Source organism: Pezoporus wallicus, unplaced genomic scaffold (assembly GCF_028554395.1).
Source record: "Pezoporus wallicus isolate ANWC-B61680 ecotype Strahan unplaced genomic scaffold, APGP_CSIRO_Pwel_v1 contig_5116, whole genome shotgun sequence".
Taxonomy (NCBI): Eukaryota; Metazoa; Chordata; class Aves; order Psittaciformes; family Psittacidae; genus Pezoporus; species Pezoporus wallicus.
This window is the reverse complement of record NW_026642000.1, coordinates 404563-426509: the sequence shown is the minus strand read 5'-3', so window position 1 is coordinate 426509 and position 21947 is coordinate 404563. Positions and strand designations below refer to the sequence as shown.

Here is a 21947-nt window from a genome sequence, read left to right as displayed (position 1 = left end):
GGAGAGGGAAAACACATGACGGAGGTAAAGCCACGAGAGAGAGCAACACAGCACATGATAGTGAGAGAAAGCAAGCTTGCACACTAGGAGAAAGTGGACAGAATATGCCAGCGAGAGGGGACACTGAGAACACATGAACACACATACAAGGAAGTGGCAGAAAGAACACACATGCAAGTGGCACAAAGAAACAGAGAAAATCTGTCACTGAGAGACAGAGAGAAACCATAAAATGGGGGCGAGGAACAGCAGCAGCAAGCATGAGAGAGTGCCAGAGAGGGAAGGGGGGTGGGGAGGGAGGGTGGCAGAGACTGCAGGCAAGACAGGAAAGTAAAGCCTGCAAAATAGAGAAAGCATTTGGGGAGTGAGGAGGGAGAAGAGATAGAAAGCACATCAGTGAGAAAGGAAAAGCGTAAGAGACAAAGAAAGGCACAAGACAGTGAGAAGGAAAAAGCATGCAAGAGAGGGAAGGAGCATGGGAGGAAGAGAGAGATGGGAAATGCCTCCAAAAAAAGTAAAAGCGTGCAAAAAAGGTAAACAACACACAAGAAACAGTAAGCAAGGGAAAACATGAATGGGTGAAGTAAGGAAAGCATGCAATGCATAGGGAAACCATCAGAGAGGGACAGCGTAAGCAAGGAAGAGACATCATAAGCGGGAAGCAAAGGCAAAGCACATGAAAGAGGTACAGCTCCACACTGAGAAAGATGGAAAAGCAAGGCAGCAACAAGAAAAGAGTGACAGCATGAAAAGTGCACAAGAAAGCAAGCTTGTGTGAGAAGGAAAACAAAAGAGAGACATACAAAAAAGGCATATGGAAAGTATGCAAGACAAAAAGTGTGGGAGAGGGAAAGGTGCAAGCACAAGAGTGGAAAAGCATGCAAGAGAAAGAAGGAAAGTTTGAGAGACTGAGATGGGGGGAAAGCAAGAGAGAAGGAATGAGACTGTGAGCGTAAAAAAAGTGAAACTGCAACGGAGAGAAAAGTATACGAGAAAGGAAAATCACACACAAGAGAGGATAAGCACACAGTAAGAGAAAAGTGTGAGGGCAGGAATGCATGAAGAAGCATGAGAACATGAATGACTGAAAGAGCAAGCACCAGGGGAGGAGAAAGACCTGAAAAAGCAAAAGTAAATGGATGGAGGCGAACAGGAGAGAAATCACAAGTAAGAAGGAAAGCACAAGTTAGAGAATTAGCATGCATGTGCAGGGAAGAGGAAAAGTGTGCATGAGCGTAAGGGTAAACATTGCCACATACAACAAAAGGAAAGCATATGCAAGGAAGAGGTAAAGCATGTGAGAGATAGAAAGCCTTAAGAACAGCAAAGCACTTCTGAGATGGAAGTACACAGAATGAGCAGAAAAGTGTGTTTGAGAGACAAAGCGTGAGTGACAAAGGGAGAGATGGAAGGTGTGCTCATGACAGGAAAAGGCCATATGCTAGACAGACAGGAAAACAAGCCAAAGAGAAAAGGAGACTGTACGAGAGAGAGGGAAAGCATGAAAGAGAGGTGAAGAATAAAAGAGGGGTGGAGGAAAACAGAGAGAAAACACACCAATATTTTAGTTATTGCTTGCATATCAACAAGATGTTCAAAGCAGCCCTGCGGAGAAGGACTTGGGGGTGTTGGTTGAGGAGAAAACGAATATGAGCTGGCAGCGTGTGCTTGCAGCCCAGAAAGCCAACCATATCCTGGGCTGCATCAAAAGGAGAGTGACCAGCAGGTCGAAGGAGGTGATCCTGCCCCTCTACTCTGCTCTTGCGAGACCTCACCTGGAGTATTGTGTGAAGTTCTGGTGTCCTCAGCATAAAAAGGACATGGAACTGTTGGAACAAGTCCAGAGAAGGGCCACGAGGATGATCAGGGGGCTGGAGCACCTCCCGTATGAAGACAGGCTGAGGAAGTTGGGGCTGTTCAGCCTGGAGAAGAGAAGGCTGCGTGGAGACCTCATAGCAGCCTTCCAGTATCTGAAGGGGGCCTATAGGGATGATGGGGAGGGACTCTTCATCAGGGACTGTAGTGACAGGACAAGGGGTAATGGGTTAAAACTTAAACAGGGGAAGTTTAGATTGGATATAAGAAGGAAATTCTTTCCTGTTAGGGTGGTGAGGCACTGGAATAGGTTGCCCAGGGAGGCTGTGAATGCTCCATCCCTGGCAGTGTTCAAGACCAGGTTGGACGAGGCCTTGGGTGATATGATTTAGCATAAGGTGTCCCTGCCCACGGCAGGGGGGTTGGAACTAGATGATCTTAAGGTCCTTTCCAACCCTAACTATTCTATGATTCTATGAATGCGGGAATGTGCATGATGGAGCAGGAAACTGTGACTGGGAGAAAGTGCATGACAGAAAGACAAAAAGCTTGAAGGCAAGGGAAAGCATGCCAGAGACAGAAAGAGAAAGCAAACAGCACAGTGGGTGGGGATGGCAAGAGTGTGGATATGAGAAGGGGGGACCAAGAAGGAGAGGGAGCATGCACATAAGAGGAGAAAGGTGCAACAGAAAGAGCAAGGAAAAGGTGCCAGAGAGGCAAAGGCACACTAAAAAAGATTAAATATATCAGAGAGGGAACTTATGGAATAAAGAAGAGATGTTCATTACAGACAGAATGGACTGCGCACATGGAAGAGGGAAAGCTGGTGTGCAAGTGAGAGGAAAAGCATGCAACACAGCACAAGGGAGGGAGAGAAAATGTGCCCAGGAGGGGTAGAGTGCAAACAAGAAAGGAAAAAGGAAAAAGGAAAGCACAGCCAATAGAGCAAAGGTGCAAGAGAGTGACAAGGCAACAGCATGCAAAAGAGGAAAAGCACTTGCAAAAGAGGAGAAATACACAGTAGAGAAGGAAAACATTTATGTAGGAGAAGGAAAGCTTGAGAGAAGAGGGAAAAGCAATAAAGTAAATGTACTGACACAAAAGAAAGAAAAGTGTACAAAAAAAGCTAGAAAAACTGCAACAGACAAAAGGGAAAGCACAAGCATGAGCAGGAGGATAAGTGCACAGGGGGTGAGAGAAGTTCACAAGAGGAACAGAGGGAATACATGATAGATACAGAGGAAGAAGCACACGCACAAGGAAGGAATTCATGTGTGAGAAATGGAGGGAGAAGTTCAAGCTGGTGAGAGGGAAAGCACATGCAATTGCGGTGAAGTGCACATAAGAGGAGAAGCACATGCAAGACAAGAAAAGTACATGCAACTAAGAAGGGAAGCACACATGCAAGAGCATGAAAGCACACCTGTGGAAAGGAAAGCACAAGAGAAAAAGCACTGGAGAGAAGGCAGAAGAAAGGGAAATTACATGAAATGGGACACGCAAGTGAGAAGCACAGTATATGAGCATGAAAGACGAAAATGACAAGAGAGGTTGCAGAAGTCTGAGTGTGAGAAAGGGTGTGTTAAGAGAGCTCAAGAATGCCAAGTTGCACATTATGGCATGTTCAAGAAAAGGAAAGCATGAGATACAGAAACTGAGACAGAAAGGATGTAACAGAGTAAGTATGAGTCAAAAAGATTGTAAGGCAGAGAGAGAAAGCTTATTTAAGGGACGCAAAACGTTTGCAAGCAAGGACCATACAGCAGAGGGAATGAGCATGCCAGAGCCACAAAATACGTGCAAGACAGGCACAATACTTGTGGGAGAGGCAAAATGTCCAAGAAAGGAAAATACGCAAAAAAAAAAAAAGGAACAAGAGAGACAGAGAAAAGAATAGTGACAGATGAGAGAGAAAAAGTGTAAATGTGTGGAAATTATGAGAAAGGGAGAGGGAAAGTGAGTGCGACAGAAATGTACGGGTGGTGAGAGAAACATAAAGAGATGTAGGGGCAACAAGACAAAGAAGGGGGCAGGAAGCAAGACAGGGAGAATGAATGGGGGGGGAAGGAGGCAGTACAGGCAGTGAGAGGGAAAGACAGGAAGGTACAGCAGCAGGGGAAGAATCAGGGACAGGGGCAGGGAAAGACCAGAAGGATCAGTGGGGGATGAAGAAATGAGTGTAATAAACAGCAAGAGTAGGGAGGCACAGAAAGTGAGAGAGGGAGGGAAGGACACTGAGCAGGAAAGAGGAAAGGAAGAGAGCAGGGACAGCATTTGAGAGAAAGGAACAGCAAAATCAGGAAGAGAGACAGACAAAGGGACAGGGAGGGGGCAACAGTGAGAAAGATGGCATGAGAGACAGAGGGCCAACAAGAGAGGCAGAGGAGCACCTAGAGAAGTGGGAGGGCAGCACGGGGAGAAAGGGCATTGAGTTATTTGGGAGCAGCAAGAGAGGCAGAGGGACAGGAAGACAGGGATGGGGGAGAGGATGGGGTGAGAGGGAGGACAAGAGAAAACCTGACATTGGGAGTGAGAGAGAGGAAGACTGAGTGCCTGGGAAAGCACGCAAGAAGAAAAGCAAACTAAGAGGGGGTGTGCAAGAGAGCGAAGACACAAGAATGGAGGCACACAAGAGATGCATGGAAAGCAAGAGAGGGGAAAAGCACTAGCAAGACTGAAAGCATGAGCAAGGGAAAAAGCATGCAAGAAAGAGGAAAAGTATGAGAAAGGTGGAAAAAGATGCAAGTGGGTGTTAGCAAGAGGAAGAGATGAAAGAAAAGGGTAAACAGTAAAGGACAAGGCAAAGAAAATGCATGCAAGGGAAGCAAAGCACATGACAGGCAAACTGCATGGCAGCTAGAAGCAAGATGTGTGCGAGTAAGAATGCATGATGTGGAGATGAGGTTAGCGTGTAATAGTGAGTGTGGGAGGGGGGAGATGAGAGGGGTAGGGTACATGACACACAGGAAAAGCACACCACGGAGAGGTACAGTGGGTAAGAGTGGCAAACTGTCATGCTGAGTGAGCACGTGAGTGAGGGAGAGGAGGCAGTGACAGAGATTAGGTGGGTGGGATTTGAAGAAAGAGGAAAGGGGAACCGAGGACAAGAAAGAGGGAATGAGATGAGACATGGGGAAGCAAGAGAGGCATAGCAGGACAGGGAGAGAGAGGGAGGAGTGTCACTAGTAAAAGACAAAGCATGAGTGAGATGGAAAGTGCAAGCAAGAAGAGAAACTGTGAGACAGCAGACAAGAAAGACAAAGAAGGTTAATAAGACACATGAGTTGAGGGGGTGAAAGACAATGACAACAGCAAGCAAGGAAAAGCACACATGAGATATAAAGAAAGCATGAAAGAGAGGCAAAATTCATGTGTGAGGGAAGCACATGAGGGAGAATGCATGCAAGAGAGAGGCTGTTGAGAGACAGACACAGGGTGTACCAGAAGCAGAGGAAAAGGGCATGGGAAGCCTGAGAGAGGGGAAGTGTGTGGGAGAGAGGGAAAGCACCCAGGAGGAAAAGCACGTAAGAGAGAAGGAAAGCATGCAAGAGTGTGAGGAGATGCAAGCAGGAGGAAGAAAGCACAAGAGGGGTAAACCATGTATGCAAGAGGCTCAGGTAAAGTAGGTGGCAGAGACAGAGGCAAGCCATGTGACAGAGGGGCAAAGGTGAAAGATGCAAACCACCTGAGACTTGGGAGTAGGGGAGTATGTGAGGGAGAGAAGGAAAGCAGTATGTGGGGAAGATATGTCTTAGAAGAAAGGAGAGAGAGAGAAATTTGGGGGGGGGGGGGGAGAGGGAAAGAGGCAAAGCAACAGAAAAGCAAACCAAGGCAAGGACAGCAGGAAGCGGAGGGAGGAAAAGCACAAGTAAACATGCAAGCCAGAGGAAAAGTACAATAAAAAGAGAAAAAAGAATTGTGTGAGAGAGGCAGTAAGCGTATGGGGAGGGGGGGTGCAAGATAAAGATGTTAAAAGCAACAGCTTTTGAGAGAGGGAAGCACCTGATAAAGAATAAAGGTACAAGACAAGCAAAAGCACATGAGAGATAGGGAACAAAGACGGAAGCAAAGTGGATGTAAGAAACCAATAAAAAGAGGAAGGTAAAGCATGTCTGGAAGAGAGGAATTACATGGCAGCGAGATGCAGAGACATGCAAATGGAATGATGTAGACATGACATGTGAGAGGGAATGTTAAGGGGGTAAGGAAGGGACAGAATGGGAGGAAGGAGAGGGGAAGGAGGGAGATGGAAAGAGCTGGAATCAGAACTGGAATCAGAGAGAGGGTGGCAAGAGATACAGAGTGGTAGCATAAAGTAAATAAAAGCACAACTAAGAGCCTGAAAACATGAGCAACTAGAAAATCATATCAGAGAGTGAGGAAGTATGCCAGAGAATGCAACAGCATGTGACAGAGGCAAAGCAAATCCACAAGAGCAGGTAAGCATCTGAAAGAGGTGAAGCATATGCACAAGAGAAGCAAAGCACATGCCAGAGATGAGGCATATCAGTCAGATGAGGTGGCCAAGACAAGGGGAAAGCTTAAGAGAGGGAAGAGGGGAGAGCAAGCACATCAGAGAGAGAGGGAAAGCATGCCTGAGGCAATGCTGGGAAGGCAAGAGAGACAAAGAGGGGGTAGCAAGAGAAAGAGAGGGATGCTGAGATGTAGGGCTAGCAAGCAATAGAAAAAGAGATCACAAGTGACAGAAGTAGGGAAAGCATGAGCCAGAGACTGCAACCATGAATGAGCAAGAGAAAAAGTAAATGCAAGAAACTAGAAAAACATACCAGAGATGGAAAAAGACCAAGGGAGGGGAAAACATAAAAGGGCTAGAAAATGAGAGCAAAGAGAAGGAAGTGCAAGGAAAAGTAAAACACACAAGAGAGGCAAAGCATGTGAGAGAGAGACAATGGACATAAGAGGATCTGTGAGAAGCAAAAAATGTAAGACAAAAGGAGGAAATGTGAGTGGGAAAGTGGAAGAAGAAAGTGTGTGAGAAAGAGCAGAAACAAGGAGGGTGAAGAGAGACAGCAAGGGAAGAAATTGGAGGGTGGAAAGACAGACAACAGGTTGAGAAAGAGATGAAAGAAGGCCACTAAGAAAGAAGGATGGTGAGAGATAGGGATAGCACAAAAGGGGAAGGAAAAACTCAAGATGAGCTAGGGAAAGTACAAGCAGGAGAGGAAGGTATTATGTGACACAAAGCATGTGAGGGAGGGGGAAGAGAGGGAAAAATGCAGGAAAAAAAATGAAACATGCAAGACTGAAATGACAGAAAGATAAAAATTGCACATGACAGGGAAAGGGCACCTGTGAGACAGAAGGTCAAGAGAAAAGAAAGCAGGTGACAAATTATGCAAGAGAGCACAAAAATTATACAGAAGAAAGCTGTGCCAGAAAGAGAGAGAGGGCAAATGAGGAGAGTAGTGAGAAGAAGAGGTGAAAACAAAAGGAATGGAGAGGGAAAGCAGAAGTAAATTGAGTGGGAGAAAGAAAGAAGGGGGAGAGGGAGAGAGTGAATAGGAAAGTAAGTGAAAGAGGTGGACAGCAAGGGTTAGAACGGGCTAGAGCAAGAAATGGAGGGAAAATCACAAGGTAAAGGAAGCACAAGCAATAGGAAAGCTACAAGCAGGAGAGATGAAAATTGCTCAACAGGGAGAAAGCATGCAAGATGAGGAAAAAAGGAGAATGGGAAAGCAAGACACAGAAAGGAAAGGCAAAAGAGGTAGTGGAATGCAAGAAGAAAGGCATGCAAGAGAGCTGAAGCACATGAGAAAAGGGAAAGCATGAGAGTGTAAATGTCAGGGATAGTGGGGAGCGTGTTGTGCAATAGAGAGGGATAATGAGCCACAGGCAGGAGAAAGCACAAAAGAGAGACTGAAAGAACAGATGAGGGAAAGTGCCTGCAAGGAAGGAAATGTTTCAGAGAGAGAAAAGCATGCAAGAGGTGGGGAAAAACAAAAGACAGAGTAGCAAAGTAAAAGAAGGAGAGGGAGAATGAGGCAGAACAAGAGAGTGGAAAAGATGGGAAAAGGGGCTGGGTAGAGGGGAGGTTATGTCCAAAAGGGAAGACAAGCAAGGGGCAGAGGGCAAGAGAAGAAAAATGCATTGGAGAGAGGAAATAAACCCCTTTGAGAGGCAAATCACATGAAAGAGGCAAACTGTGTGTGAGGTGAAGCCATACAAAGGAAAGGTGTGTTAGAGAGAGGAACAGTACATGATCAAGAGCAACAGCAAAAGAAAGAGGGAGGGAAAGTACAAGGAGAGGTGGGTCAGCTGTAAGGTATGTGTGGCAGAGAGGAGAGAGCATGCAAGAGAAGGAAAAAGCAAGATAGAATAAACATGCTAGAGGGTATGCAAGGGAGTGTGAGTGCACAAGGGAGGCAAGGAAAGTCTCCCTTGGGAAAAGAGAAGCACATGCAACAGGAAATGTTTACGAGAGAGTGGGAAAGCATGTCCAGGAGAAAGGCAAAGCACATTCAAAAGAGCAGGAAAACATGTCAGACAAATGGAAAGCTCAGGAGAGGGAAAGAAATAGAAGGAAGAAGTGAGCAAGGAAGAGTGAAACGTGAACAGTAGAGTGAGGTTACAAGCAAGAAACCACAAGCATGAGAAGGCAAGCACATACAAGAGGAAATATGTCAGAGATGGAATATCATGTGAGACATAGGCAAAGACAGCCCAAGACACAAGGAAAGCAAGAGAAAAGGAAAATGTGAGAGTGGGACAGCAACAAATATCAAGGAACAACACAAGACTGAGGAAAGAAAAGCACAAGTAGAAGACCAAGCATAAATGCAAGCAAAAGAGGAAAACACAAAAGCAGGAACACATTAGAGAAAGAGAAAACATACACCTGAGATAAGGAAAGCATATCTGAGAAAGCACGGAAGTGGGGGAAGAGAAAAATACATAGGGAAAGTGAGAGCAAGAGAAAAAGAAAACAGGGAGATGGGGCATGTAAAAGTGCAGAGCAGGGAAGAAATAGAAAATGGAAAAGAAACTTGCAAGAGAGTGAATGCTCACAAGAAAATGTAAGGAAACCAAGAGAAAAGCAAAGTCTGTCACAGGCAAAGTACATCAGAAAAAGAAAAAGCATGTTTAAGATTGTGAGAAAAATGGCAGTGGGGGCAGGAAGAGAGAGATGGGGAGTGAGATGGAACCTACAAAGAGGTTGGGGGGGTGACTGAGAGAGGGGTGTGGTGGTGAGAGATTTGTGGCAGGGCAGAGTGGGACAGTGAGTGCAACAGAGGGAGACAGTGAGATTCTGAAAGACTGCAAGTAAGAGAGAAAAGCTGGGAGATGGAAATATGTGAGAGGACAGGACAGAACGTGAGACAGGGAAGCAAGAGAAAATGAGAGAGCAAAGCGCCCAAACTGACACAACAGCAGCAAAGTAAGACAAAGCAGCAAAGTGTGTACCAGAGAGGGAGAGTGGCAAATCGTATTCAAAAGAAGCAAAGCTTGCATGCATGAGGTAATGCATGAGCACAAGAGACTGAGAAGTGAGGGAAAGAGGTGGAAAGTAGATATGCATGCAAGAAAGGGAGAAAAGTAAAGTGCACACACGAGAGGCAAAGTGCAAGCAAGGGAGAGGCAGAGCACATGAAAGTAAAACATGTGGGAGGCAAAGTGTGTGCAAGAGAGGCAACATGTACATGATAAAGAACATACACAAGAGAGAGAAATGCATGTGAGGAAGTGTGCAAGAGGGAAAGCACACAAATGGAAGAAAGCGCAGACAAGAGGCATGGGTGTCGTAATGGACAAAGTGACATAATGAGACAGGGAAGAGGGTAAGTAGAAGACAAAAATCACATCAGACAGGCACAGCGCATAGGACAGGTTAAATGCCAAGAGAGGCAAAACATGCAGCATTAGGGAGTAGGGAAAGCATAACAGAGGGGACATATAGAATCATTTAGGTTGGAAAAGACCCTTAAGATCATCAAGTCCTAATGTTTCCTAATATCCAATGTAAACTTGATGCTATTTCTTCTCGTTCTGTCACTCACTACCTTGGGAAAAGACCAACACTCTCCTTGCTACAACCTCCATTCAAGTAGATGTAGGGAGCCTTAAGGTCTTCCCTGAGCCTCCTTTTCTCCAAACCACCCCAGCTCCCTCAGCCGTTCCTCATCACGCTTGTGCTCCAGACCCTTCACCAGCTCCATTGCCCTTCTCTGGACCTGTTCCAGCACCTCAATGTCTCTCTTGTAGTGAGAGGCCCAGAACTGAACACAGGATTCGAGGTGCAGCCTCACCAGTGCAAGTACAGGGGGATGATCACTGCCCTGGCCCTGCTGGCCACACTATTGTTGATGCAGGCCAGGATGCCATTGGCCTTCTTGGCTGCCTGGGCACAAGCTGCTCATGTTCAGCTCCATCAATCAGCACCCCAGGTCCCTTTCCACAAAGCAGTTTTCCAGCCACTCTTCCCCAAGCCTGGAGTGTTGCATGAGGTTGTTGCAGCCTAAGTATAGAACCTGACACTTTGCCTTGCTGAACCTCATACCACTGACCACAGCTCATGGATCCTGCCTGTCCAGATCCCTCTGCAGAGCCTTCCTACCCTCCAGCAGGTCAACACTCTCAACCAACTTGGTGCTGTGTGAAAATTTACTGAGGTTGCACTTAATTCCCAAGTCCAGATCACTGATAAGGACGTACATAAAGGCAGGCAAAGCACATCAGAGAGAAAGGCAAAAGGCACACAGGAAAAGGGTGTCAGAAAGGGAAATACGGGAGCACAGAGAAAGAGAGGAGAAGCTCAGAGGCAGCGGGACACAGACACCAACAGAGAGAGGGAAGAGAAATGAAGGGAGAAAATGAAGAGCAATGAGAGAAGGTGGAAAGCCAGTGTGTGTGAGAAGGGACTCATAAAGCTTGAAAGACATAAGCAAAGTGCATCCAAGAGACAGGAAATAACCCCAGAGAGGAAAACGCAAAGCTAACAGGGAGGGAAAGCAGGTCCAAGACAAGCAGAAAGTAGGGTCTGTCTGGGGGAAGCTCTACAGATTGAGAGGAAGAACTGTAGATATAGAAGGGACAGAGAGCTAGCAAGAAGGAGAAAGCACAAGGGAGAGACTGCAAGATTAAAAGAGGGAAAGTGCACGCAAGAAAGAAGAAGTCTGTCAGAGACAGGAAAGCATACAAAGGAGAGAGAATGTTAGCAGCAGAGCGTGAATGAGGGAAAGAAGTACAAGATAAAGAAGGCAGGTGAGAGAAAAAAGGTGAGAGAGACATAAGCTATTGAGCATGCAACGGAGAGGGAAAATGCAAGTTATTTAAATTTGTGAGAATCTGAGTGTGTGTGAGAGAGATGGAAAATGAGTGAGACATGGGAAAACATGCAAGATAGGAGAAAATCTATACAGGGAAAGGAAGACAGAAAAAGGAAAAGCAAGAGAGAGAACATGCAAGAAAGACACATGAGAGCAAAAGTGCACAAGAAAGAAAGAAAGCAAGGGAGAGACAAAGCACATGCAAGTAAGAGAGGGAGAGAACGTTTGAGGAGAAGCATGCATGCGCAGGAAGGAGAGTGCATGTGTGAGAGGGCAATCAGCGAGGGAGGGAGATACATGCAAGAGGGGAACACACAAAGGAGAGGAGGAGCACACAAAAGAGATGGAAGCATGTCAGCATGTCAGCCAGGGGAAGAGTACAAAGGAGAGGGAAGCAGGCATGAAGAGAGGGAGAGAGCACATGAAAGAAGATGGAAATGCATTTGAGAAGGGGAGAAGTGTGCAAGAGAAGGTGGATGTGCAAGTGAACAGGGAGAAAGCACAAACAAGGAAGGGAGAGCGTGTGCATGAGAATGAGAAAGCACAATGAAGAGGGAGAAAGTATGCATGAGAAAGGGGAAACGCATGATGTGTGATTGTGAGGGCGGCGAGTGTGAGGAAGGAAGCGTTTGAGGAGGAAAGAGCATGGAGAAGCACAAGACGAGAGAAGAATGCTTGCAAAGGGGCCAAAGCACGAGAGGTACAGAAGCGCATGGAAGAGGAAAGAGCAAAAGTGGGAAAGCCCATGAGAGAGAGTAGAGCACCTCAAGGAGGGGAAGTACATGTGCAAGAGGTGGGAAGCACACATGAGAGGTCAGAAAAGCCTGCAACATGAAAGAGATGGCGAATACCCGTGCATGAGAGAGGATGAAAGTACCTCTACGGAAAGAGCCATAAATCCCCCAAATTAGAGCTTGGGGAGAAATAAAAAAAAAATAAATCTTTCAATTCAAGACTACCCACAAAGTGACAGAAAATTAAAAAACTAAAAAGCATTTCTGATGTGCTTACTTAAAGTGGCCTCTACCTAAACCAGCAGTTCCATCAATGAGAACAAATCTCGTAGTAATGGCAGTACACAGTATCAACAAGATCATTTAAAAGCTGTGTGGCCAACTCTACAATGCATTTGGGTAGTAGCAAGCACACTGGACCACAGATTCTCAATTAGGGTCATCAGTCATTATGAGAAAATAAGCCTCATTGGAACTGGATATGCCAATTCTACCAAAAAATTAGATCATAACTTTCGAAGTTCCAAATCTGTTCAGATGCTTACTTCTATCTACACAAAGCAAAAATAACCTAACCCAGGCCAAATCTGTGCATTTATAAATTTTGTGCACAGAACTTTCCCTAACATTTACATAGAAAGTGTTTCAGCTCCTAAAACACAGCTGCATAGCTGGTTCAGGGAGCAAGAGGATGACATTTATTTTGCAAATGGCTTTGAAGCAATCTGTCATTTGTTTATAGCGTAGAGGCAACTCAGGCAATCCTACTTAGCTGGATCACTTTTCATTAAGAAAATACTCTTCAGTAGTAGGAGCCATGGCTGCCTAAAAGAGACCACATAGGAAAAGTCAGTGTCTCACCTGCATGACAAAGGAATGAATAAAGAGAGAGCACTAACAACATATAAGAGAAATCTCCAGCCATCACTGCAATGACAGCATATCAAGAAATACCTGAGTAAAATACTCTTCAAGCTTGTCAAAATAAAACTCCATTCCAGTTTTATCAAATCACTTCCAGATTTTCATGCACATCAACAAAAGGTAGGTACCTTCTTTTATACCCTTTTTAATTTTGTTTATTTATTTACAGAAAGGGACTACTAGCGAACACAATAGGTAAGAGATATTACCATTCTAGAGAAAGCAGTAGTATATTCATAGCTGCAAACATTTTTGCAGCTTTAATTAACCAAATTAATTAAGAGAGAATGGGTGAAACCAGAATTAAAAACTACTTGGTAAAATACCAAAGGGTTCAGTATTTTCAGACAGGCTATGGCAGAAAGATAAAGGAATTAATGTATAAACATCGACTGTGAATGGGGGACCCTATGAATCAAACACATTAGGTTGAAGATGGCAAAAGCTGATGTTGATTGCTGAAATTCCCTTAGCTAGCTGCCTTCCTAATTCTGTTTAGATCAGCATTATAAAAGAATTCACAGCAAAACTTAAGCTTGCTGTGCCAGCATTCTAAATTAACAAAGTCACAACATAACAAGTCTGTCAACTATTAACATCCTTCTGTTGGGCATAACTCCTGTTTTCAATACCTGAAAGCCATTTGCTAACATCAAAGCACTGTTAAAACTATTGATAGCTAATGAAGAAAATCTAATAAGCATGCAGCCTTCTAATGCTATAGGGATGTCCACCAGTTCATCCTGACACTTGACTCATTAAACCAATTAAAACACAGATTTCAATGTGCTAGAAATCTGAGAACTAGCACAATGCCTAGCTAAAAGAGTGGTAATTACACAACACTGGCACCCACATGACAATTTTGGGTGGGAGCTTGAAAACTGAATCCATCTGGAGTGTACTGCACAGTGAAATCACTAATATAGGTCAGATTATCCAAAAACATGGCCCTTTTCCTAAACATAAGGATCCCAAAATCCAAAATTCTACTTCAGATCAGAGCAACACAGTAGCCACTGTAAAAACTACTCTTCACATGAATCAGGTGCTCTCTGGAATTTATGCAAGTCACACACAGAATACTTGGTTAAGTTCAGACATCCGTTTAATCAGTACTCTCTGTCTCAAAAATAGTTTCAAGAGTTATTGCACAGTTTCCATGGAGACTGAAGCCAGAGAGTTGTTCTTTCTATTTCTGTCTGTGCAAATCCCATCACATTTAAGCTGCCAAGTTTCTCAGGAGAGCCTGAAGGACTAAAAGTGGCAGTAATACCCATGTTACTGTCTATCACAAGCCACTTAATTATTTTAGAAACATATTTACTTTTCCATATGAGAAGAATATTTCATAGTTCCACATGTTTGATCAGATGGAAGCAAATTGTTTAAGGAGTTACAGCTACATTTCCACAGCAAATGCATTATTTCAAAACCGAGTTATCTTCTACTCCATTTTACTATATTGGCCAAAGGTACATTGGCTGCATGCATTTAATGTACTTTAACCTCACAAGCAGGCTTTTAACACCTTCTTCCATAAGAACCTCCCAGGCAAACTAATGCAGTTAAGGCTGGGAAAGTGACAGTGAGGTGGATTGAAACCTGCTCAAATGCCAGGCTCACAGGGCTGTGATCAGCAGGACAAAGTACATCTGAAAGCCAGTCACTAGCAAACAACCGCAGGGCTTGACACTGAGGCTGATACTCTTTAGCATCTTTATTAAAGACCTGGACAATGGGGCAGAGTGCCACCCCAGCAAGTATGCACACTATGCAGAACTGGGAGGAGTGGTTGATAGAGTAGATGGGTCTGCTGCCACTCAGAGGCACCCCAAGAGGCTGCAGAAATCATTTGACAAGAAACTCAGTAAGTTTAGCAAAGGGAGATGCCAAATCCTGTGCCTGGGGAAGAAAAATTCCATTAAGCAGGACAGACTCAGGGCTCTCTGAAAAACAGCTTGGCAGAGAAGGACATAGGTTGTTCCTGGTGGATAGTAAGTTGATCATGAGCAAGCAATGTTCCCCTGAACCAACCCAGCTGTTGTTGGAAAAGAAGAACAAACAGATTGAGGAAGGTGATTTTTCCTGACTGCTGAGCAGTGGTGAGATCACATCTGGGGTTGTGGATCCAGTTCTGGGCTCCTCAGTACAAGACAGACACGGGTGTATGAGCAAGTTCACTGAAAGGCCACAAAGATGAGGAAGAGACTGGAGCATCTGAATAAAATAAGAGGCTGAGAAAGCAGGGATTGTTTAGCCTTGAGAACAGAAGGCCCATCAGGGATCTCACTGGTGTTCATAAACATTTAATGGGCAGAAATAAGACGATGTACTCAGACTCTTCTCAGTGTTGCCCAGTGAAAGAATGAAAGGCAATGGACACAAACTGAAATGTAATAAATTCCCCTTAAACATCAGAAAACAGCTGTTTTGCTGAGGGGGTTGTCATACACTGGAACAGGTTGCCCAAGTTGACCCTGGAGTGTCCATCCTTGGAGATACTCAAAAACCAACTAAACATGGCCCTGATGAACCTGTTCTGGTTGACCCTCCTTTGGACAGGAGGGATGGACTCCAGACTCAATTATTCTGTGATTCCAAAAATGCAAAGTGCAGAGAGAAGGAAGGATACGCACATATATTTGCCCCTAGGAAGATATGTCCCAATAGAACTTAGCTTCTAAAATCTCCAGCAAGAAGCCCTGGTAAGCCAACCCAACTGATGCAGCTGTAAATTACACAAGCTCTGCTAAATGTCTGGAATAAACAAAGGCAGTTAGCAGTGAAGTCAGGCTTCCCTGTCCAGGTCAACTTCCTCAGATGCAACAGTACTAAAACAGGCTGCAGGATGCCAAGGACTTTGTCAAGAATGACACTTCCGAGCAGTTCTGGGCACACCCATTCTGCTAAGACTGTACCAGGATGGCACAGGAATCCTAATGACATCCTGTGGTTATCTAATGAGATCCACTCAGCATATTCTTTGTTGGAGCTGGCATCTGGATTAGACCTTCCTACCTGGAGGAAGACTGGAAAGGACCTTCATCTTGCATTCAGGACCATATTAAAAAGGGGGTTGAATTTCACTGACCAAGGCATATTGTTTATAAATCACTGAATAAGAATCCTTTATGAAGAATATTCAAAAGCTTCCACAACTTTAAAATTTCACTCTCCTATACGTTTAAGAAAACACATGAAGCAGCTGAACCTCTGCCTTCTGCAGTTTCAGCTTTGCCTTCAAGGAATAACAAAGTAATTTGGGCAGCAACAATGAAACAGAAGAGTAAAATAAAAAGTGTACAGACCAAGTTCTGAGCACCATCACATACCAATTTAAAGAAGTTCCAGCAGCTACAGATATTCCAGTCCAGAGTTATGTACTGTTCAATAGAGGAAACAACCTTACCAGTTGTCCCAAATGAACTTTAAAAAGGCTACAGACAAGAGCTGCTTGGTGGAATCTACTTACATAAGTGATGCGGGTATTACAGGTCACAGCTACCCACCTGAGAGCAGTTTAAATGAGCACTGTACCTGGCAACACTACTAGCTGAGCTTTTAGTCTGCAAAAATCCAATCAAGAAAACATCAGAACAACAACCAACATGACTACAGAGGCACATTATTTGAAACAATGCTAAACAAGTACAGACCCTTACAGATTTTGTTAAAGTTCTTTATTATTTTGTTAGTAGAGCACTGAAAAAGCATGCTGTATGGTACCATTTTCTCTTCATTTTATGTTAGTGTTCATCACAGTCTGCAGCCTAAGGTTTAAACAACATTAAAACTTCAGCTCTTAAAAATATTATGGGTGGTCTTATTCTTTCCTTCTCCCTTCCCAGAAATTGGCACTGAGGCAGTTTACTCCTCTGTCCTCAGAGCCCTCTAAGCACAAGTAAAAAATTCCAGTTCCAAAGCATCTTCAGTGTAATAACAAAGAATAGTAAGCGGGACTGCTAAAAAAAAAAAATAGACAACATGGGAACATGGATGTGACCAGTGAAACTGTCTAGCACTATTTTAAACAAAGCATGACAGAGGTATAAAGGAGTTGGAGAAAACAGTAGATTACTAGAATGTAAGTAATACCCTGGGTCATGGGTCACATATTTACTAGAAGACAAGACATGGGGCTTTATACGAGATACATGATAGTTCTCTTCAAAGAGAGTTGAAAGAATGGAGAAAACCTGAAGAGCTTTGATACTGGGAAGATGCATTGATGGAGCAAAGCAGTAACTAAATGTAAACTTAGGAGCACTAGAAACAGGGATTTAATACTGAGTTTGGTGTCAAGTCACCCGACAGGAAAATTCAAGGAAGGGGTTTCTGTGGTTATACAAATCCAGACATCAATATTTAGTGTATTTCACATGTATTCCTCTGAAGCAAAAAAAAATCAGAATGAACAGAGAAAGTGATGGGTTTCAAAGGCATTATAGATAAAGACCAGCACTTAGACAGTACCAATCTATATAAGAGCAAAGATGACTTCAAGGTAGGTGGCCTCAGACTAAGAGCTAATATTCTACAGTTTGTCTTAATCTACATTACGGAATGCATTACTAGAGCAATACAATGACTCACCACTGGGCTGCATAACTCCACTATGATAAAGTAGAGAGAGACGGACATCTTTACAGAGCAATATGGCAGACAGGCAAATTGGTGAATTAAGGTAAACAGTAACTCTACCTGCTAAAAGGTGCCTGCTAATATGGAGCAATGGACACAATGACTATGCAGAAATACAGCCTATTATAATATGTCCTTCCTGGCTCAAAAACCTCCACTAGTCTATCCAGCTTGGTCAGCTGGGGGTCAATTCGCCTTTACATTTTTGATGGACACACACATGCCAACAGAAGTTCACAGTGTAGGTATAGCCCAGAACAAAAAAAGCAAACAGAGAAGAGAAAACAGAAAACAAAAAGCACTAACAGGATGAGACTGGATGACACTCTGAAGATAAAGCTAAGTCAGAGGCTGTCCCCCATTAAAAAAAAAAAAAAAAAAGAAAGAAAAAGAAAAAGTACATTTATATTCCACAGATAACACAGAAAAGACTCTGGGATGGTAAGAACTTAGTCACTGTCAAATGTTATGTCTGTTAAAATACATAAACTTTTTGCATTGCTATCATACAGTAAGGAATTTACAATTCCTCTATTATAACATACTGCATCTCACTTTGAATGTCCTGGAAGATGAGTTAAATGCAATATCAGAGAGTCCAACTAGATTTTACATGCACACTCTAAGTTACATGAGTATATTCCAATTAAAATTTCAAATGCACTTATTAATTTTCCATTAACCAATCCACCACACAAGATACCAAAAAGTATGAATATTTTAGCTACAAATGACTGCAATAACCAGTAACATACAATAAATCTGGTTTATCTATAAAACGTATGTCACTATGCCAAACAAGGACAGACATTCAAAGAACAGCCCATTAGTTAAGTTTGAATTGTGTTCTATTACTTTAAAAAGTCCTTCTCAATTCTCCTACTTAGTAGGTTCCAAGAAGAACGTTTTTAGGCAGCACATGCTGTTACAACAAAACATAGTAAAATTGTAAGTAACTCAGCACAGCAAACTGAGAACTCCTTAGGAAACAAAGTTAGTAAAACACACACTTATAACCCCAGTGCAGAACTTCTGCAGAGAAAAAGGAAGAGCAAGGTGATACAAACTCATACAAAAAAACAAAAACCACAAAACACATGCATTTTCTTACCAGAAAACTAGCTTCCAAGGAAGAAAATTATGTGACTAACACTATTTGTTTGACAAGGAGTACACTATATGGATGCATTTGTATGTGCAGTACATAGAGAGAAGTATTACTTTAATACAAAACATGATTACCTGCTAACTTCAGAACTCAAGTAGCACAGCAGATGAATGGCCCAAAGCAAAGGTCCTGCATATGTTGCAAATGCTGTAAGGAAGATTGCTGGTATTTCCACGTAACTTTCTAGTCCCACAAAACCTGCTGAAACATCCACAGTAGCAATGCCATTTGAATTTCCCTGAAAACAGGAATAAAAAAGTAAGGCTTCAAATACCTCTGAAGAAACATTTAGAATACATTATAATAATATTAATTATTGTACCAGTTGAACACTTACTCTTTAAGCCACTTTACAATACAACCATATTCTTTACATCAGAATTTCAATAAAGCAGCTTACCAAACAAGAGCTTTTATTGAAGATTTACAGACCAATAAGGGCATAAACAGCATGATCCTTTATTTGTCTTATTTTTTATGCAAATTAACATGGCTATTGTTTAATAAATTACATCCAAGAAAAGAGTTTAAAGCAAGCAGCTACTCCTGCTGATTTCAGTCACAGTAATGAAATTAAAAATGCATTTTTTATCATGCATGTTTCAAACCCAAGATTTTAGGCTTGTTGCCCAAAATTATACCAGGAGATTAATATTTCCTGCTGTTAGAGACAGAAGGGCTCCAATTTAGACCGGTAGAGGAACACTACACTGCCCACCTGCCCCATGACACAAGCTGCTGCATGTAACCAGATTAAGGCTTACAAATTCAGAGAGGTTTCTGCTTTCCAAGATTCTATACCACATTTGCATTGAAACAGACCAAAAGTCAGCCTAGATAGACTGAATCATCAATAAAGGAAATTTAAAATGTAGAAAGAGAAAAACAGAAGGAACATACAGTAATGAAAGTATTAAGAGCTGTCCAAGACTTGTATGCTTTACCTAGTTTTCTTTTTCCAGTGACTAAGACCACAAAGTAACAAAGGATAATAAAAAATTGAGGGAAGTATTTTCTATTGAAAATGCCTAAGTATTTAACTTTACTCAAACACCTAAAGCAGAAAACACATCCTGTGATTAAGGCAGAATATTTCTTAGCAGGTCAAAGATAGGTTTCCTCAGACTAGTGTGAAAGCTCTCATATATTCTTGCCATATCTGGAGAAGCTCATCAGTTTCTACAGCACTGGTATTCTAACAGTCATCAAACTCTCCTTTTCCCCCTACAGAATTCCAGACCAACACAAAACTAAGTGCTGTAACCACCAAGACCCTAAATCCAGTCTCAACAAAGCATATAAGGAATGGCAGCTCCCCCTTTCCCTCCAACCTGATCTCCTCTCACCTTAGTGAGCAGTCTTGAGCCACCAAGATATCCCAGCAAGGAAGTCTTCTGATCAAATACATGTCTGGGCTGCCCACAAAACCCAGAGCACACCAGGAAGCACGAAGACCAGATAGCTTTTTCAACTACATAAGTAAATAGCCATGAGGGACAGGAAAAACTGTTTCTGAAATAGCCCTCATAACTAAGAAGAAAAAGACCATCTATGACAACAGAACAATTCAGAGCTCATCACCAGCACTTTCCCTGTGAATCCTACCATGAAGGTCGCCCCAGAATGTAAGAGGAAACTGAAGCTGTAAGAAGGCAGTAGGCTATGGATTTTACCAACACACCATACAGCAGAAAGATCTTGACTTATGAATGTCAGTCTTCCTCATTTTGACCTTCACCATGGACCACTGTAGTGACTGTTACACTGCACCAGTGTAACACATTATTGTTATGCATTTAGTGTAATGTTCAGCAATGACAGGAGCAGAGCAAATAACTATGATGAGCCACTGAAGTAAAAGCTGATCTATGCCCTAGTACTGTAAGTTGAGATTGGAAAAGAAAGCTGTAAAGCAAAGCTCCTCCTCAGGTTGAAGGTGTATAGACGAGGACAAGGCAAGAGCAGAAAGGTCAAGAGCAACCGTCTGAGAGGAGGGCAGGGTGCTCCTCCTCAACAAGTAAGTTTGCCAGGGACAGGTAGGGAGAGAACCTGCTCTCTTTTCCCCCAGTCCTTGTCCAAAGTAACAGGTCTTTCCCCACCACATCTACTTATTTTCTCTTCTCTCCTTCTTCTCTGTATAATGCATGCAGAGCAGGAAAGCTGAGAGACCAGGCAATCCCGCTCATCTTATGAAGAGCTGAAAGGTCTTTTCACACTGTTTGCTCTTCCTGGACATGTACATGGTTGATCCATGGCACCTTGGAGCAGCTCCCCATCCCACTGCATGTGAGAAGAAGCAAGAATAAATACAGCAACTGGGAGTGCATGTCACTGGTCCTGCACAAAAGAGCAAAAAGATGTACTCTCCTCTGGAAGGTACTGAGGACAGAGGAAGGAACCAGAGGAAGGAACAGTGCTTTCCACCTTCTCAACTTCCTTTCACACAGGGCTCACTCCACCTACATTTGACTTTTTTTAATGTGCTATAGCTGTAGAACAAAGAGAAACAAAGATGTGCACACCTGAATCCACACACTTAGAAATCTGACCACACTGTATGTTAAGTGTCCAAACACTTCACTCTCACCCGGCTCCAAAGCCACTATTGAAAAAGCCCTGCTGAGCAGTCAGCAGCATTTTTTCTTCATGTTAGATATGTTTTGCCAAGACCACTTCATACATTTGATCTGAATTTTAGTAGCTTGTAACTTCTAATACTCCACACAATACATAAATGTCAATTCAGAGTGTCTGCTTTTATTTTAAATTATCACTCAAGTATTTGAATGGTCTAATAGCTTATTGTGGTAAGGGCAGGAAGTGACAGGAGACAATGCACTATTGCATAGAAGCTTTCCATGATAATCCATCATCACCTAGATCAATGAAGCACAAATACAGGAACACTGGCTAAAGAAATTGTCCAGCGTATTTGCAACAGTAACAAAGGAAAATCCCTCCATAGACAGTAATGAAACAATCTAAAACCCTCTTCAAAGCTGCAATGATTTTTCTTAAAATGCTGCAGATATCACATCACTCACTGAAAATGAGCAGTGTCTCAATGACTGTCACTGAACTGAGAGGTGCAGAGCTGCAAGACAGAAATGACATACTTCTGGCTTAACAATTGATTTAGCATAGCAGACTGTTATCGCACTTTCACACATAATTTTTTGTCTTTCTAATAACTGGAACCCTATGAACAAGCACAGAATGAGGAATTTAGTCATGTGAAACAAATAATTTAAGGAGAAAAAAAAAAGTGGAATAATTTGAAAAAAATAAAACTGAGACAATTCTGCTGTCTCTACTGTTGGAGGTTTCAAGACCCTGAGCAACCTGGTACGACCCCCGAGAACGGATTGAACTGTGGTC

General features: G+C 43.0%; 1 protein-coding gene across 2 annotated transcripts in view; it reads right to left on the bottom strand.

Annotated features, from left to right (window-relative positions):
* Nucleotides 1–21947, bottom strand: part of PIGG (phosphatidylinositol glycan anchor biosynthesis class G) — an 82262-nt gene that overhangs the window by 11197 nt on the left and 49118 nt on the right. Inside the window, exons 12-13 of one of the 2 annotated variants that reach the window (XM_057426504.1) lie at nt 18644–18807; nt 18124–18323 (exon numbers count right to left, since the gene is read on the bottom strand). In XM_057426504.1, the coding sequence (XP_057282487.1) occupies nt 18281–18323; nt 18644–18807 (207 nt within the window). In that variant the 3' untranslated portion in view covers nt 18124–18280. Of the gene's footprint in view, nt 1–18123; nt 18324–18643; nt 18808–21947 lie in introns of those variants that run through there. The other variant, XM_057426503.1, reaches the window with a different exon arrangement.